Source organism: Dipodomys ordii, unplaced genomic scaffold (assembly GCF_000151885.1).
Source record: "Dipodomys ordii isolate 6190 unplaced genomic scaffold, Dord_2.0 Scaffold118, whole genome shotgun sequence".
Taxonomy (NCBI): domain Eukaryota; kingdom Metazoa; phylum Chordata; class Mammalia; order Rodentia; family Heteromyidae; genus Dipodomys; species Dipodomys ordii.
In genome coordinates, this window is record NW_012267334.1 from 3,300,766 (window position 1) to 3,315,848 (window position 15,083).

Genomic DNA, 15,083 nt, shown 5'->3' on the forward strand with positions numbered 1-15,083 from the left:
TGACCTCGGTGCGGGGACGCCGGGAGCCGCGGCTCGCTCCCGCCGCGCAGGGACGCGGTGCGGGCCGTGCCCACTTGGGGAATGGGGCGCGGAGAGGATGGGGGCCTTGCCCAAGCCCGGCAGGCTTCCGGCACAGACCTGGAGTCGAACCCACGCCTCTCCTTCTGCAGACAACGCCCTGGGGATTTCCCCCGGCCGCGGCGCCGGGCCCGGGCGGAGGGGCTGCCCCTGTGCCACCCGCCGGCTGGGCTGGCCCCTGGGAGCCCGGACAGCCCGGGGACCTGACCCCGGTCCTTTCGGCCCCCAGGGCTGTGCAGAACAGGAGGGTGTTCCTGGCCACCTTCGCTGCCGTGCTGGGCAACTTCAGCTTCGGGTACGCCCTGGTCTACACGTCCCCTGTCATCCCAGCCCTGGAGGGCTCCTCCAACCCCGCCCTGCACCTGACCAAAACCCAGGCGTCCTGGTTTGGGGTAAGGCCCAAAACTGAGCTGGGGGACTGGGAGGGGGGCAGGCTGGGAGGGGGGCAGGGCTGGGGGACTGGAGGGGGACTCATGACTGTCACCCAATAGGACGGGGTGAGATGATTGTAACACATTGAGGAAGTGGAAGCCAGTGGAAAAGACGTGGGGAGATGCAGGTAGGGAGGACCCTGGGTCTCTGCCAGGTGGGACTGAGGGACGTGGGCAGACAGGCAGACATGCCGGCACACTGTCCCCATGCACAGGACGGGGCACCAGGTGCCAGTGGGACTGGGGCCTGGCTGCAAGGGCAGCGTGGGCTGAGGGAGAGGAAGACCCCAAGAAGCTCAGGATCCTAGGATTTAATCTTGGGTCTAGATTGGCCAACTTGGTGGCTAAGTTGAAAATACCCAAGCTTTACTGAACTCTTAGAAGGTGCTAGGCAAGTGCAGGGCCTTTCAGATGAGAGGATTGATTCTCTGGGCCAACTCATGATGTGGGTTCTATCCCCATAACACAACTGAAGAAATGAAAGCCTGGATAAGCTAAGCCATGCACCCAAGCCCCACACGGTTACTGCTACTCTATGGGGAATCCAGGTACTCTCCAAGTCAGGAGACCTTCACAGTAGAGGTCTGTCCTGCTTAAGGCCAGGTGTGGTGGCATATCTCTGCAGTCCCAGCAATCTGGAGGCTGAGGTTGGAGAATCCCAAGTCTGAGGCCAGCCTCAGTTTGACCTTATCTTTTTTAAAAAAAAATCACCAAAATGGAGTTTTGGTTTAAGTGGTAGAGCACCAGCCTTGAGTGAAAAAGCTAACAGTGAGGCCCTGAATTCAAGCCCTAGTTATGGCACACACACACACACAAAATTAGATGCTTAAACATCTGCTGGCCAGACCCCTCCATAGACATGGGGCACCTTCTCCCTAGAGCAAGCCCCCCACATTGGAACACCCATAGCCAGTGGCTGTCTAGTCGTTGCTACTGCACCTCTAAGGAACAGAGGCTCATTACAACCACCTTCATTGGCCTGGGGCCTGGGCTGGTTTTGGAGATCAGCCTAGTGGAAGTGGGGTGCCCAGACCCAGACCTCTCTGCCTGCACCTCTCCGTAGTCTGTGTTCACCCTGGGAGCCACAGCTGGAGGCCTCAGTGCCATGGTTCTCAACGACCTTCTGGGCCGGAAGCTGAGCATCATGTTCTCAGCGGTACCCTCGGTGGCCGGCTACGCCCTCATGGCGGGAGCCCGTGGCCTGTGGATGCTGCTTCTGGGGAGGATGCTGACCGGCTTCGCTGGAGGACTCACGGCTGCCTGCATCCCGGTAAGGTTGGATGTCCACCACCGCCCCAGTGACAGTGTTTGCTGCCCCCAGTGGCTGTCCAGTCGAGCCTCCGCCCACCTCTGATGGGGTAGCTGACTTCTGGGAAACTTGTTCCCCCATGCCCAGCCGTCCCCACCCTGGACTCTCTCAACTCCTGCCAGTTCTTTCTTGACCACAGATGCATTGCACAAGTGGAGAAAATTTGCATTGAATGCATGGGTAGGAAAGGGAAGTCCCCTCCTGCTGCCCTCCCATGAGCCTAGAGAACTTAGGCAGTGCTTCCCCTAAACCCGCTCAGAGGGCCCGGGACGCAGGACGGAGGCATTTGCGCCCCAAGTCTGGAGGCTGGGCACCTGTCCCACCCTTGCCGCCCACTTCAGAGCAGAGCGGCCTGCCTGCTTTACAGTCAGGTCCCCAAAGCAGCGGGCAGGCTGTGAGCCCTGATCACAACGCCCTTCCCCACTCTCTGGGCTGACAGGGTCCCCCTCTCCCAGGCCCCAGCCTGGTCCAAACACCTACATTCTCACCAAAGCTCCAGGGGTGATGTGTCTTGCAGGTGTACGTGTCTGAGATTGCACCCCCTGGTGTTCGTGGGGCTCTGGGGGCTACGCCACAGCTCATGGCAGTGTTTGGGTCCCTGTTCCTCTACACCCTCGGCAAGTATCCCTCCACATCCATGCCCATGGGTTCCGGGAGTCCCCGGCGCCATGGGCCAGGACTGCCCGTGCCCCTGGGGGAGCCCAGGACTGGAAGGTGTCCCTCTGTCTCTCCAGACAGTCCCCTGCCCTCTCTGCTCAGAGGACCGATCTGTCTGTGGTCAGCAAGGCCTCTGGCTGCCTGGAGGTGGACCCTGCCTTTCCACCCTCCCCATCATGCTTTGGTCCTTGGGACCCTCCCAGGGCCTCCTGTCATGTGCCAGGGGCCAGGCAACCCCTGTGCCCCCTCCCTGCCTCTGTCTCAGGGGAGGCTCCCAGCCCCTCACACTGCTCTCCCCCAGGCCTCTGGCTGCCCTGGCGCTGGCTGGCGGTGGCCGGGGAGGGACCGGTGCTCATCATGATCCTGATACTCAGCTTCATGCCCAACTCGCCGCGCTTCCTGCTCTCGAGGGGCAGGGACGAGGAGGCGCTGCAGGCACTGACCTGGCTGCGAGCCAGTGGCCCCGATGTCCACTGGGAGTTCGAGCAGATCCAGGACAACGTCCAGAGACAGGTGAGGGTGGGGTGGGGCACCCATGGGTCTGTGTGGCCTTGGTCAGACACTAGACCTCTCTGGGCCTTGGTTGCTTTTTCCTGGCATGAGTGGTTCCCAGAGCCCGGGGTCTCTTCTGCAAGAGGGAGGAAGCGGAGGGGTCTCCCCCAACCCCCCAGGGTCCCAGGCTGGGTGGCTTCTGTGGGAGAGGCCGCACAGCCCCTCAGTGGTGGCCTTGTGTTTCAGAGCAGCCGAGTGTCGTGGGCTGAGGTCCGGGACCCCCGCATGTACCGGCCGATCCTCATCGCCCTGCTCATGCGCTTCCTGCAGCAGCTGATGGGCATCACGCCCATCCTCGTCTACCTGCAGCCCATCTTCGACAGAACGGCAGTGGTGCTGGTGAGCACACTTGGGACCTCCCCCCAGCCCCCGCCACGAGCTGGACCCTAGAGGTCAGGCCTACAGGTCTGAAAATGGGGACCATCCAGGTTCTTACCTGCTTGTGAGCCATGCATCTGTGCTCCCAGCTATACTGTCGGGTCATTTTGTGCCACTCCTGGGGCTTGAACTCACTCCAGGCCTAGGCACTGTCCCTGAGCTTTTGTGCTCAAGGCTAGCGCTGTACCATGACCCACAGCTCTACTTCCCAAATTGTTTTTAAGCAAAGCATACGTGTATTAAGACAGTTATACAGGATGACCTCCCCACTCCACCGCTGCCCATGCTCAGGACTGAACTCGGGGCCCTGTACCTGCTGGGCAAGCACTCTTCCACTGAGCTAGGAAAGCCATTTTGTAGAGACATGGTCCCTTTGGAACCAGGGCCAGGCCCAGAGCCTGGGGAGGCCCCTTAATCAGGGACTGCACCCCCCTCCCCTGTACCCCTGCAGCCAGCGCCGTGTGCTGGTGACCTGGTCCATCCCGTCCCCACGCTCCGCCGGGGAGCCCATGGCTCCCGTGGCTGTGGTTCTGGGTCTGTGCCAGGCCGGCTTCCACTGGGAGGCCCTGCAAATGTGTCACTCACAGCTACGCCCTGACTCTGAGTACCAAAGGAGCCCTGGCGCCGGCTGGGAGCCTCAGCCCCCTGCACTGCCTGTGAGGGGGGGTGGTGGCAGGTTGGACATGGGGGTGGGAGCAGGAGTGGCGGACCCCATTTCTCAACGCCGGTGCCCCCCTGCCCCCAGCCTCCGGAGGATGACGCGGCGATTGTGGGCGCGGTGAGGCTGCTGTCCGTGCTGATCGCTGCCCTGACCATGGACCTGGCTGGCCGCAAGGTTCTGCTCTTCGTGTCCGGTGAGCAGCCCTGGCTGTGGCTGGTGTCCCTCACTACAGCAGCGGCCGTGCGTGCCCGGGCTGGGTGCAGCAGCCCCTGCCTGGGGCCCAGTGTGGGCTGCTCCAGACAGGCTCTCTGCAGAGGACTAGGAGCCCGGGACACACCTCAGGGCGGGCCAGGAGCCCAGGCTGGAGGCCTGAGTGCTTCCTGGCACAGGGCACACCGGGATCCAGCTTAGCCGGACCGAGTATCCACCTGTGTGTCCACAGCAACCATCATGTTCGTGGCCAACCTGACGCTGGGGCTGTACATCCACTTCGTCCCCAGGCCTCCTGTCCCCAACAGCACCGTGGGCGTGGGCCTTCAGAGCCTGGTTTTGGGGGGCACAGAGCAGACCCCCACCATGCCCACCAGCTCCCTCACCCTGGTGCCCCTGCTGGCCACTATGTTCTTCATCATGGGTAGGTGTCGGGGACCCCCTGGGGGTGGGGTGGGATCATGTGGCCATCCTGGTGTCAGCTGAGCAGAGGCTGGGGGGATGGGCTGTCCCTGGGCCCACCCCTTCTCCCCTGTCTGGACAGGCTATGCCATGGGTTGGGGGCCCATCACCTGGCTCCTCATGTCTGAGATCCTGCCCTTGCGTGCCCGCGGCGTGGCCTCGGGGCTCTGTGTGCTGGTCAGCTGGCTCACCGCCTTCGTCCTCACCAAGTCCTTCCTGCCAGTGGTGGTGAGTGCGAGTTCCCTGGGGACCCAGGGATCTCTGAGGCCCGCTGCAGCCAGCAGAGCGCCACTCACTGTGCCAGGGGCCTTCGCCATTGGCCATTTAACCTGCCAGTGAAGTTGGCGTGTGTGGAGACTAAAGATGCAAGTAACAGCACAGCCAGGGCCCTGCTCACAAGAAACAGGAGCAAGGTAGAGACTGCTGATGATCAGGCGACCTCCCACACCAGGAGACGCAGCCCTGGGCTTGGCGAGTCTAGCAAGCCAAGTCTTGTCTCCCAGACGCTGGGCCTCTCTAGTTGGTCCTACCGTTAGTGCCTTCCCACTGTGGAAAGGCATGTCTTCCTCTACAATCCCCGAGAACACCTGAATCTGAGCCCCAGTTTCACCCAGGGTCCCCTCTGCCCCCCTCAGAGGTCAGGTATAAATCACCCACGAGGTCATGCAGGCAGCATGGAGCTGTTACACGACAGCTGGGCATCGGCGGGAAAGGGAATCAGGGCTGAAAGGGTCTCCAGGTAGGCAGCATACCCAGCGTCCGCCCCTGGGTGGCCAAGAGCCAGGGGAGCCCTAGGAGGTCTTAGGCAATGAGCAGACCAAGGCTGCCACAGGGGCTGGCACCGGCTAGGCCTCGTCCTGCGCGGGAAGGGCAGGACCTGAATTTCTCCTGTGTGACCCCCAATCCTACCCCACATCCCCAGAATGCCTTCGGCCTCCAGGTGCCTTTCTTCTTCTTTGCGGCCATCTGCCTGGTGAGCCTGGTGTTCACGGGTTGCTGCGTGCCTGAAACCCGGGGCCGCTCGCTGGAGCAGATCGAGTGCTTCTTCCACTCCAGGCGGCGGTCCTTCCCGCACTAGCTCAGGGCCACCGGCCTCACACCACCGGCAGCAAGCCCACACCCGCAACCAGGAACAGCTGCGGTTCCTGCCACCAGCCGGAGCCCAGGACCAGCCTGAACACTTCTGGCTGAGACCCGTCCAAGTGGCCTAGCTGGTGTCCAGGTCAGGGACCTGCCGGGTGACCTCAACCCTGGCTCCTTACTCGTGCGGAGGGAGGGCAGTGTGTACATGGTGTTGTCACACCAGCCTGTCCCCACCACTCAGCCCCATCCAGCATCTTGATGTTGGAGGAAGGCAGGGCTGTGCACCCACAGGGGTCTGTGGACACCTCTGGGGTGGGGGTGGGGTGTCTCAGACTTCCAAAAGCCAGGGTGGAGGGCCTGGTGGTATGGCCACTTCCCCCTGCCCAGCCCAACCTCCTACAGGGCGCCGCCTGCAAATTATGTTTACCTACTATTTATGAATAAATAAACTGGGCCTGCAGCCCTAGGGAGGACGGAGTGGGGTGTACTCTGGGGAGCCCCCACTCCATCAGCCAGGCTAGACTCAGCCGAGGCCATCGGCACCTACTGCCCCCCCCCCCACAGCCGGCTGCTCTTGGGCTGCTGTCTCTCTATGGGTTGCTTATGACCCCAAACTAGTTGCTTTCCTCCCAGGCCACTGGCTGGCCTGCCCAGCGGCACTGGCTGGGGAAGCCCTGCCCCCACGGAGGGAGCAGAGGCGGAAGGTACCAGGCAGAGGGCACACATTGAGACTCGTCTTCCTTTACTGCCAAGGCTTCAAGGCAGGAACAGGCAGAACCCAGACAGAGGCAGAGGCCAGCCTGCAGTCCAGCTGGCCTGAGCAGGAGCATGAACTAGGCGGCTAGAGGTTCCAGAGCTGCTTAGGCACAGACCAGTTGGGAATCTGGGAGGTGGCCAGTCCACCTGGGTCTGTCTGAGGGACCTTCTACCTTGGTGTCCCAACCTGTGGCCTGCCCACCTCCCTTCACGTGGAGTGCTGAAGCTAGCCCCTCCCCTTCCTGTTCCTGCAGCCATGGCAGGGGCCAAAGTCAGGGCAGAAGTGACCCAAGGCCATGGCTGGACAAGCAAGCAGAGGGGCAGTTAGGGCCCTTGCTCCTCCTGAGGTGGACGGGCCCTGTTCACTGCACACATGGGGAGTGACAAAGGCACGTGCGCGTGCGTGCGTACATACACACACAGAGCCCGTAAGTACCAAAGGGGCCCCAGAGGAATCCTGATGGGCCAGGCCGGTTCACCTGCCACCCTGGGGCTGTGCATGGGCAGAGTACTGCCAATGCTAGCATCCGCTGCGTCCCAGGGCTGGGCAGGGCCGGCCGTCTCCCAGCGTCCATGGCTTCTGGCCCCAGACACGGGCAGGCCTGAAGGGTCCCCTGGGAAGCAGACCTGGAACAGCTCCAGGTTGGTCTCCATGGCACAAAACCTAGTCCCTCTGCTCTGGAAGCTTCCAGCAGGCCCCGCCCGGGGTTGGGGGAGGGAAGAAGATGGAGCTGAGCCTTCTCCACGCCCCCTCTCCCAGCCCCACCTCAGCTCCACAGGCCAAGGTGAATCTGAGGAGCAGAGGGCGGGGTCTGGGGTGCTGTGGAAGGGTGGGGGCGCGATGACACTCCTGAGGGCCACTTCCTCAACACCAGCTTCTATGTCCTTCCCTGCGGGCTTGTCCGGGCGGCCTGGCACCTGAGCAGGGGACAGCCCTGGGAGGGGCGGCTCTGACTTCTGCCCATCTTCCCCTTGGCAGGAAGCTCCCGGGGCAGCTGGCAGGGCCTGAGGTGTGTCAAGTCCAGCCCTCTAACCGTAGTTAGAGGCAGCCGCTGCAGACACAAGGAGGGCCACACGGGGGAGGGCACCCCACGAGCTCTTCACCACTCCCTAGCACCAAGGCCCAGGGCAGGGCAGGGCCCTGCGGGAAGCACAGCAGCAGGACGGCCTGAAGTGTTCTGTCCAACCATCTGCCAAGGGCCTGTTCTGGCCAGAGAGGTGCATGCTGGGAGCACTGGCCACGACCCCGGCAGCAGCAGCTGGCCTTGGAACACTGTCCTGAGAACAAGCAGCCAGGGCAGGGCTGGGATTCCACTTGCCAGGGAGCAGGCGCATGTTCCCCTTGCTCCACGCTCCCACCTGACAGGCAGGAGGTGGGAGGAGTTGGGGTGATCTGCCTCCGCCTCCAGCCAGGCCCGGTGTGTCCAGAGGAGGCACTCTGGGCTTGGGGTGGACCGCCAGCCATGGGGAGCCTTCAGATCCTCCGGCAGCATGCTTTGGAGCAGGCGGCCATCCATGCAGCGCTGATAGGGTGGGCTCTGCTCTGCTCTGTCCAAGTCCTGCAACCCCGCTGGGGCCGTGACGTGTCAGGCAGGAGGGCTCCAGGGCAGGGCACTCGCAGAGCTCCTCTCCAGAGTCCCTTCGGACAATCACACAGAGCCAGCCGGCGGCCAGGAGGACGGGTCACTGGCTCACTTCACAGCTCCCCCTCCAGGGTCTCCGCCATCTTCTCCTCATCTGCCTGCTGCCTCTGCTGCTGGATCCTGGCATAGGAGATGGCATCGCCCCTGGGGAGACAGCAAGCAAATGTCACTCAGGCACAGCCTTCCTGGCCACCACCCAACTCGGGCTGTAAGCCAGGGGGGAGCCACGGGCAGGGCCTTCTGCTTCCCACGCAGAGGCGACTGCCGGGGCCCAGGGCCTCCTGGACACTAGGTGAAGATCTGTCCCAGGCCGGGCTCTCCAGGAAAGGATGACCAGCCTGGTGTAGGGGCCATAGGAAGAGGCAGAGCCAGGCAAGCTGGGCCACCCGGGGGGACTCGAGTCCACTTCCAAGGGCTGCCACAGTGCCCCACAACAGGACCAAGGGACCCCACCAGGACCGCCCCCCAGAGGGGCAGGGCTGGGGCCACAGACGCACTTCTTGCCCAGGGCAGAGAGTCCGTACAGCACCCCTGTGGCAAAGGCGATGGCGTTACCCAGCAGCGTGGTCAGGGTCAGGCTCATGACGATGGGGACGACGGCCATCCTAGGGGAGAAAGAGATCAGTGGGTACCCCGCTCCACATGGTTAGACCTGGCTCCTCAGTCCTCGGGGCTCTGATGACTGAGGGGCAGGAAGGATCCCCAGAGACTAATCAAAATGCAGCCCCAGGGCTGGGCACCTCACCCACCCCTGAACCTGAGTGCAGAATCCCAAACCTGGAACCAGCAATCCAGGAGGCTTATATCCAAGGATCGTGGTTCAAAGCCAACCTGAACAGGAAAATCTGTGAGACTCCTATCTGCAGTGAACTAGCAAAAAGCTGAAGTGGAGCTATGGCTCAAGCAGTAGAGCACTAGCCTTGAGCGAAACAGCTAAGGGACAGTGCCCAGTCTCTGGGCGTGCCCACGCAAGCAACACACACACACCAGTCTGGGCGTGCCCACGCAAGCAACACACACACACACACACACAGTCTATTCTGGGGAGAGGACCAAAGCTTTCTCCAGATTTTCCAGGACTGTGATCCACAAAGGCCTACCTACCCAGCAGCATGCTGGATTGCCCTGGCACAGAGCCACGGACACCATGCTGTTCCATCTTCTGAACCCTGTGTCTGAGTCACTGAGCCTCTACTGAAGCAGGGACCAAAGCTCAGAGAGATCTGAGAGGGAGAGGCATGCTGACCACTCATGTGTGCAACCCCGGGAGCACAACTGGCGCTGCTCGGGATACACGGCAACGCTAGCCAGCGCGCAGTAAGCAGGGTCCCCAAGTCAGACCCCACCGTGCTGGGCACCGCAGCTCCTGGCTGGTGGCGCAGCACGCCCCCTGGTGGCGAGGCTCATTAGAATTAAAAGCCCAGCAACCCATCTTGAATCCTTGCTGTCGTTTGCGGACACTGTGATTCCTGGGCTGACTGGGCCAGGAAAATGCTGGCAGCCTGCAGACCAACCCTGAATCGGTCCCTCTGACACGGGGGCAGCGCTCGCTGTCAGCTCTATCCCCCTGGATATCCACTTTAGATTGTATGGTTACTGAAGCTGTCCAAAGTGCACAGTCCTGAGTTTACCATGACTAAACAAGGTATTCTGAGTTTATAATAATGCAGAAGTGACACACATGCAGTAGAACGTTGTCTGGGTATTTCTTGATTCATAAGATACTATGTTCTGGCCCCTAATATAAGGGCTCTGAACACGTTCAAGTGAGCTCAGCTCAGTAGTGGGGGTGGGTAGGTATAGGTATAGTGAGCTGTATTGTATGACTTACAATGTGGTATTCTCAGTGGACAGTGGGGCCACATCTTAAGCTGAAATCACAAGAAAAAGACAATGTGGGGGAAGGAGACCTGACAAAACTAAAGGCTGAGAGCAAGCTGGAAAACTATGTGCTAGAAACTAACAAAAGGGTGTGAAATCTTTAATACTAGGCTATATATGACCTGCTAAGTACACTACTAAGATCGTAACAGGTTCAAAAGTGAACTGGAAATTTTTCCAATAAGAAAATGAGATCAAGGCTGGGAAGGTGGCTCAGTGGTAGAGCGCTTGCTTTGCATGCATGAGGCCCTGGGTTTGATTCCTCAGCACCACATAAGCAGGAAAAAAAAAAAAAGGCTGGAAGTGGCACTGTGGCTCAAGTGGTAGAGCGCTAGCCTTGAGGTGAAGAACTGAGGGACAGCGCCCAGGCCCAGAGTTCAGGCTCCACGACTGGATCCCCAAAAAAATTTTTTTTAAAAAGAAAAGAAAATGAGATCAAAAGCTAGGTGCTGGTGGCTCGGCTCATACCTATAATTCTAGCTTCTCAAGAGACTGAGGTCTGAGGATTGTAGTTCCAAGCCAACCCAGGCAGGAAAGTCTGTGAGATTCTTTTATCTCCAATAAATGAGAAAAAAAGCTAGAAGTGGAGCTGTGGCACAAATGGTAGAACACTAGCCTTGAGCACAAAAGCTAAAGGACAGTTTCCAGGCCCTGAGGTTCAAGCCCTAGTAACAGAAAAAGGAAGGAAGAAGGTAGGAAGGAGGGAGGGAGGGAGGGAGGAAGAGAAAGGGAGATAAGAAGGAAAGAAATACAGTTAGAAGATTCAAGAATAGGGGATTACACAGTAAACATAAAATGGCTCATGACACTGGGTGGGGGAGGGGAAACTCAGATGACCTCTTTGAAAGCAACTGAGTCACACATTTCAAAATCGTTTTTTTCTTTTTGTCAGTTGTGGGGCTTGAACTCTGGGCCTTGGGCACTGTCCCTCAGCTCTTCAGCTCAAGGCTAGTGCTCTACCACTTGAGCCACAGCGCCACTTCCAGTTTTCTGGTGATAAGAGTCTACGGACTTTCCTGCCTAGGTTGGCTTTGAACCATGATACTCCTATCTCAGCCTCCTGAGTAGCTGGGATTACAGGCGTGACCTACCAGGCACCCAGCTCAAAATCTTTTTACTGACCAAGAGCTGACCTCGTAATTCCACACCTGAAATCAGCTACTGAAGTTGTAGCAGACAGAGATAGCACAGCTCCATTCATACCACAGGTAACAAATCAGATGCCAGGAATTCAGCTGAGAACCAGTCCTATCACTAAAAGTAATGTCTTAGAGGTGCTTACATCATATTAATGGAAGGTGGGTGTAAAAGGTATAAAGTCCAAATTCAGGATGGATGGATGGTTTACAGGTAATGGGGCTTCAAGTATCATATTGCAAAATAAATTTTAATGCATGTTGCGGTTGGCATTTTGCCACTACGCTTACAAACCCGAAGGCAGGGTGACACGCTGAGCAGCCTCTGGATCCACTAACGCAGGAGGGCCCGCACCCCTGCGCTCTGCACCCCCGGGTCTCACCACAGACTCTCGTGGACATCTGTGAGCGCCGCCCGCACCCCTGCGCTCTGCACCCCCGGGTCTCACCACAGACTCATGGACATCCGTGAGCACCGCCCGCACCCCTGCGCTCTGCAACCCCGGGTCTCACCACAGACACTGGTGGACAGCCATAGCCCAGCACGCTTTGGTCTGACTTTGTCTAACGTAATCTGCATTCGCGAATACCATAGCGAACATGGCTGTCAAGGCAGCACTCCATGCCCTCCCCAAGGCGGTGCAGTCTGAGGATGCCATGTGAGGGCCCACACCGAACTTGCCAGAAGGGGGGAACAGATGTATTTAGAGGGCCGTGGGATTTTCTGCCCCACATCAGGACGTATAGCTGACCTCACTCCTCTGGAAGGGAACACAGCCGTGTGCCTTGCCGACAAGACTACAAAGGGCCGGTGAACAGAACTCCCCATAGTTCTCCTCTGTACATCATGTGACAAGGACTTTGGTTCTGGGGTTTGAGCTCGGGGCTCTGCACCTGTCAGGGAGGTCAGCCTTCTGGCTTTATGTTACAAACAGGGACAGGCACTTTCCCCCCGAGGTTAGCCTTGCGGGACACCTTCCTCCTACCTACCTCAGCCTGGAATTACGAGCATGGGCCATCACACCCAGCCACCGCCAAGACATTTATCTTTCAACTCCTGAGTGTCTGGGGCTGCAGGCTAAACTTCCCGACGGGAAGATGTTTCTGCAGCAGTCCTCACGTGACCGCTCCAGCCTCCCCCCTGTACACCCTCACCACACCTGCCTTCCCAGTCTTTTGCAGGCAGGATTATGGGGGACCCAGTTGGGGGAGGGCAGCCCCAAAGCCCCTCACCCGCAGTAGAAGAAAGCCTTCTGCCAGGAGCGCAGCCGGTCAACCTTCTGGGCTACAGTGTTTGCAAACTCCACAAACTGGCAGCAGAAAGGTGCCTCGCACAGCAACAGGATGAAGGCATTCATGCTGCAGGGCAATGGCAGAGAGAAGGGGGTGATAGTCCTGGGGCAGCCCCATGAACAATGCCACCCCCCCCGAAGCACCCACCTGCCCCAGGACACCTGTTTCTACCCACCCCCCGTCTCAACCTATGCCCCTGCCCCTAAGCATCCTGGAGGACACACCTGGGCGTCTGGTCCTTTTATCCTGAGGGGACAGTGGACCCGCACCGCTCCCTCTCAGGCACAGCAGGACCCAGGCGCCTCAGTGGGCCACATCTGACCAGCCCTCCGCCCTGCCCTCGCTTCCATGGACCAGCGACCGTGGCAGCGGGCGGCAGGGAACACCACAGATGGCTCTGGGCACCACCGGCAGCAGCGGTGCCGGGGTGGGGAGGAGCCTCTGTGCTGTGGCCAGCTTTCCACAGCCCAAGGCCTGCCACGGCAGTACGGCCACTGGCTACTCACATCATCCACACGCCAGCTGCGATGTTCAGAGGGTGGATGGTGATGCAGTTGAAGAGGCCAGAGATGGCGCAGGCTTGGAAGCAGGAGACGTGAGCAAGAGTTAGCAGGGAGGTCAGGGCAGAGCCTGCAGGAAAGGCTGCCTAGGGGATGGCTGACAAATCACCAGATGCCCTCCTGAGGCTCAGCGCTCAGTCTCCTCCCCAACCCCATCACCCCAAAGAGCTAAAGTGCTGCCCACCCCTCGTCCCCCCAGCAAGGCCAGCGCAGCAAGACCGCTTCAGGGCTTCCGGGGCCTGAGCAAGCTGGCACCCTGACCTCAGCTGTATTCACATCCACCTCAGGTGGGCAGAATTATCTCTCGAGGTCAGGCTGGGGCTGTCTAGACTAAGCCCTTAACATGGGCCACCTGTCACACCATTCACAAAGCTGGTCACGCAAAACATCTTCAGACTTGGAAACTGTGCCCTGGATCTACTTGTTTTTTGAGATGGAATCTCACCAGGTAGTGCAGGCTGGCTGTGAACACACAGATCCTCCTGCCTCAGCCTCCTGAGTGCTGGGATTAGAGACAGGCACTACCCTGCCTGGCACCTCAGAGATGGAGACCAGGTAAGATCTCTTATCCATCAATTTGGGTGCTTCAGCACGCTTACTTTATAGGCTCATTTTCTCACCCACACAGGGCTGCATCCCATGGTCCAGCAAGAAGCCATTTCCCCTCCCCTCCCCTCCCACCTGCACTGGCCCTGCCCCACCCCTCCACCCACAGCCCAAAGCAGCAGGCAACAAGAAACTTTGGGGGGGGGGCTTCAGGACATTCCAGGGAGCTGGCCTGCTGGACAGGGTGCAAGCCCAGGCAATCACCAGGCAGGTGGACGCTTGCCCTTGGAGGCAGCAATTAGCAACCAGCTCATTAAACCTTCAGCAGCCTGGGTACACCTGATCCCTCCCCAGGGCCTGGAATTCTGCCGTTTTCCATTTTCCCCTGTAACCCTAGGATGAGGCGGAGGAGGACACTGGATGATATGACCACGGGAGAGCGGCTGCAGTCCCATACCACAGTGGAGTCTTGTGTCCTGTCCTTGGGGACACAGGGCGGCTGGCACTTCCTGCGGCTGTGTAAATGTGGGCTTTCCGCAGGCAACCCCACGCCCACCACAGCTAGCCCGGGGAGGACGGTGGTGGGCCCCAGCAGTTCAACAGTGAGCAGCTCGAGGCATCCACGCATGGAGACTCCTACCCCTGCCTTCCTCACACAGAGGGAGTCACCACCTTGCTACCTATACCTCCAGTTGTCCTGGGGACCCAGGGTAAATGCCTCTTCCGTTCCTGAGGGTCCCTCACCCCCAGGGGGGAACCCCATCCCAGAGGGAATGGCTAGGAGCACAGCTCTTGTCCAAATTCTTTTTATATCTCTAAAACACCTACACTTTTGCATTGCACTCTGCGGTTTACCAGCTGGTACTCGCTTAACCGGGCTTCTGAAGCCTACAGGAGGACTCCGGGCAGCACCACACACCCCTCCTGGAGTTACACCTGAGTGGCCTAACACAGCTGCAGGCTCTTGCGGTGGCAGAGGCACCTTTGAGAGGCACAGGACTGACCCCCGATCAGCCAGGTTGCGGGCCACACTGGGGGGAACCTGGCAGCCCACAGACCACGGTCAGCCACCAGCAACTGCCTGGCTGCTCACTTGGAAAGAAAGGCTCCCGGCAGGACAGGAGGTGGGTCAAGGCGGCCAGGCCCTGCCCCGCGTGCCGGGCAGGCACTGGTGCTCATTTGTTGAGGGCAGCAAGAGGTGGGAGCAGGCGCACAGGAGGCTTCGGAAGGCCGGCAACACGCGCCGCACGTGTCCGTGTCCCGGGGCTTCCGGCTGCTTCGCTAACTCACTTGAGGCACAGCTCCTCAGGTTTTCCTGCCCTGACTGGCCTCGACCCGCCGGCAGCGACGGCTGCGGGCGCCCGGCGCACCTCCCTCTTTTGTGCTTCTGGAGCGACGCGGGGAGGCCCCCGGGTCCGGCGGGGGCGACGGCGGGGTGGGCGCGCCA

At 59.9% G+C, this 15,083-nt stretch overlaps 2 protein-coding genes across 2 annotated transcripts in view; one reads left to right on the forward strand and one right to left on the reverse strand.

Moving 5' to 3' along the window:
• Positions 1 to 6,264, forward strand: part of Slc2a6 (solute carrier family 2 (facilitated glucose transporter), member 6) — an 11,038-nt gene extending 4,774 nt beyond the window's left edge. The window contains exons 2-10 of the mRNA XM_013029380.1: positions 171 to 470; positions 1,573 to 1,779; positions 2,336 to 2,435; positions 2,777 to 2,988; positions 3,214 to 3,366; positions 4,151 to 4,259; positions 4,509 to 4,700; positions 4,821 to 4,966; positions 5,661 to 6,264. Of these exons, the coding sequence (XP_012884834.1) occupies positions 171 to 470; positions 1,573 to 1,779; positions 2,336 to 2,435; positions 2,777 to 2,988; positions 3,214 to 3,366; positions 4,151 to 4,259; positions 4,509 to 4,700; positions 4,821 to 4,966; positions 5,661 to 5,816 (1,575 nt within the window). The 3' untranslated portion in view covers positions 5,817 to 6,264. The remainder of the gene's footprint in view (positions 1 to 170; positions 471 to 1,572; positions 1,780 to 2,335; positions 2,436 to 2,776; positions 2,989 to 3,213; positions 3,367 to 4,150; positions 4,260 to 4,508; positions 4,701 to 4,820; positions 4,967 to 5,660) is intronic.
• A 282-nt stretch (positions 6,265 to 6,546) lies between these two features.
• Cacfd1 (calcium channel flower domain containing 1) lies at positions 6,547 to 13,731 on the reverse strand. The gene is made up of 5 exons (XM_013029382.1): positions 13,711 to 13,731; positions 13,037 to 13,176; positions 12,471 to 12,596; positions 8,718 to 8,825; positions 6,547 to 8,364 (listed from the first exon to the last, which is right to left on the reverse strand). Exons 1-5 carry the CDS (start codon positions 13,729 to 13,731, stop codon positions 8,274 to 8,276), a joined length of 486 nt encoding a protein of 161 aa, XP_012884836.1. The 3' UTR covers positions 6,547 to 8,273.
• Between the last annotated feature and the right edge of the window lie 1,352 nt (positions 13,732 to 15,083).

Bases quoted from the DNA above. Each gene is read 5' to 3' on its own strand.
- Cacfd1 (XM_013029382.1), bottom strand. From the start codon at position 13,731: ATGGGATGCAGCCCTGTGTGG. The intron at 13,177-13,710 runs GTGAGAAAATGA...GCCATCCCCTAG, and splicing joins TGGGATGCAGCCCTGTGTGG to GCAGCCTTTCCTGCAGGCTC. The intron at 8,365-8,717 runs GTGCGTCTGTGG...CTGTCTCCCCAG, and splicing joins CTCTCTGCCCTGGGCAAGAA to GGGCGATGCCATCTCCTATG.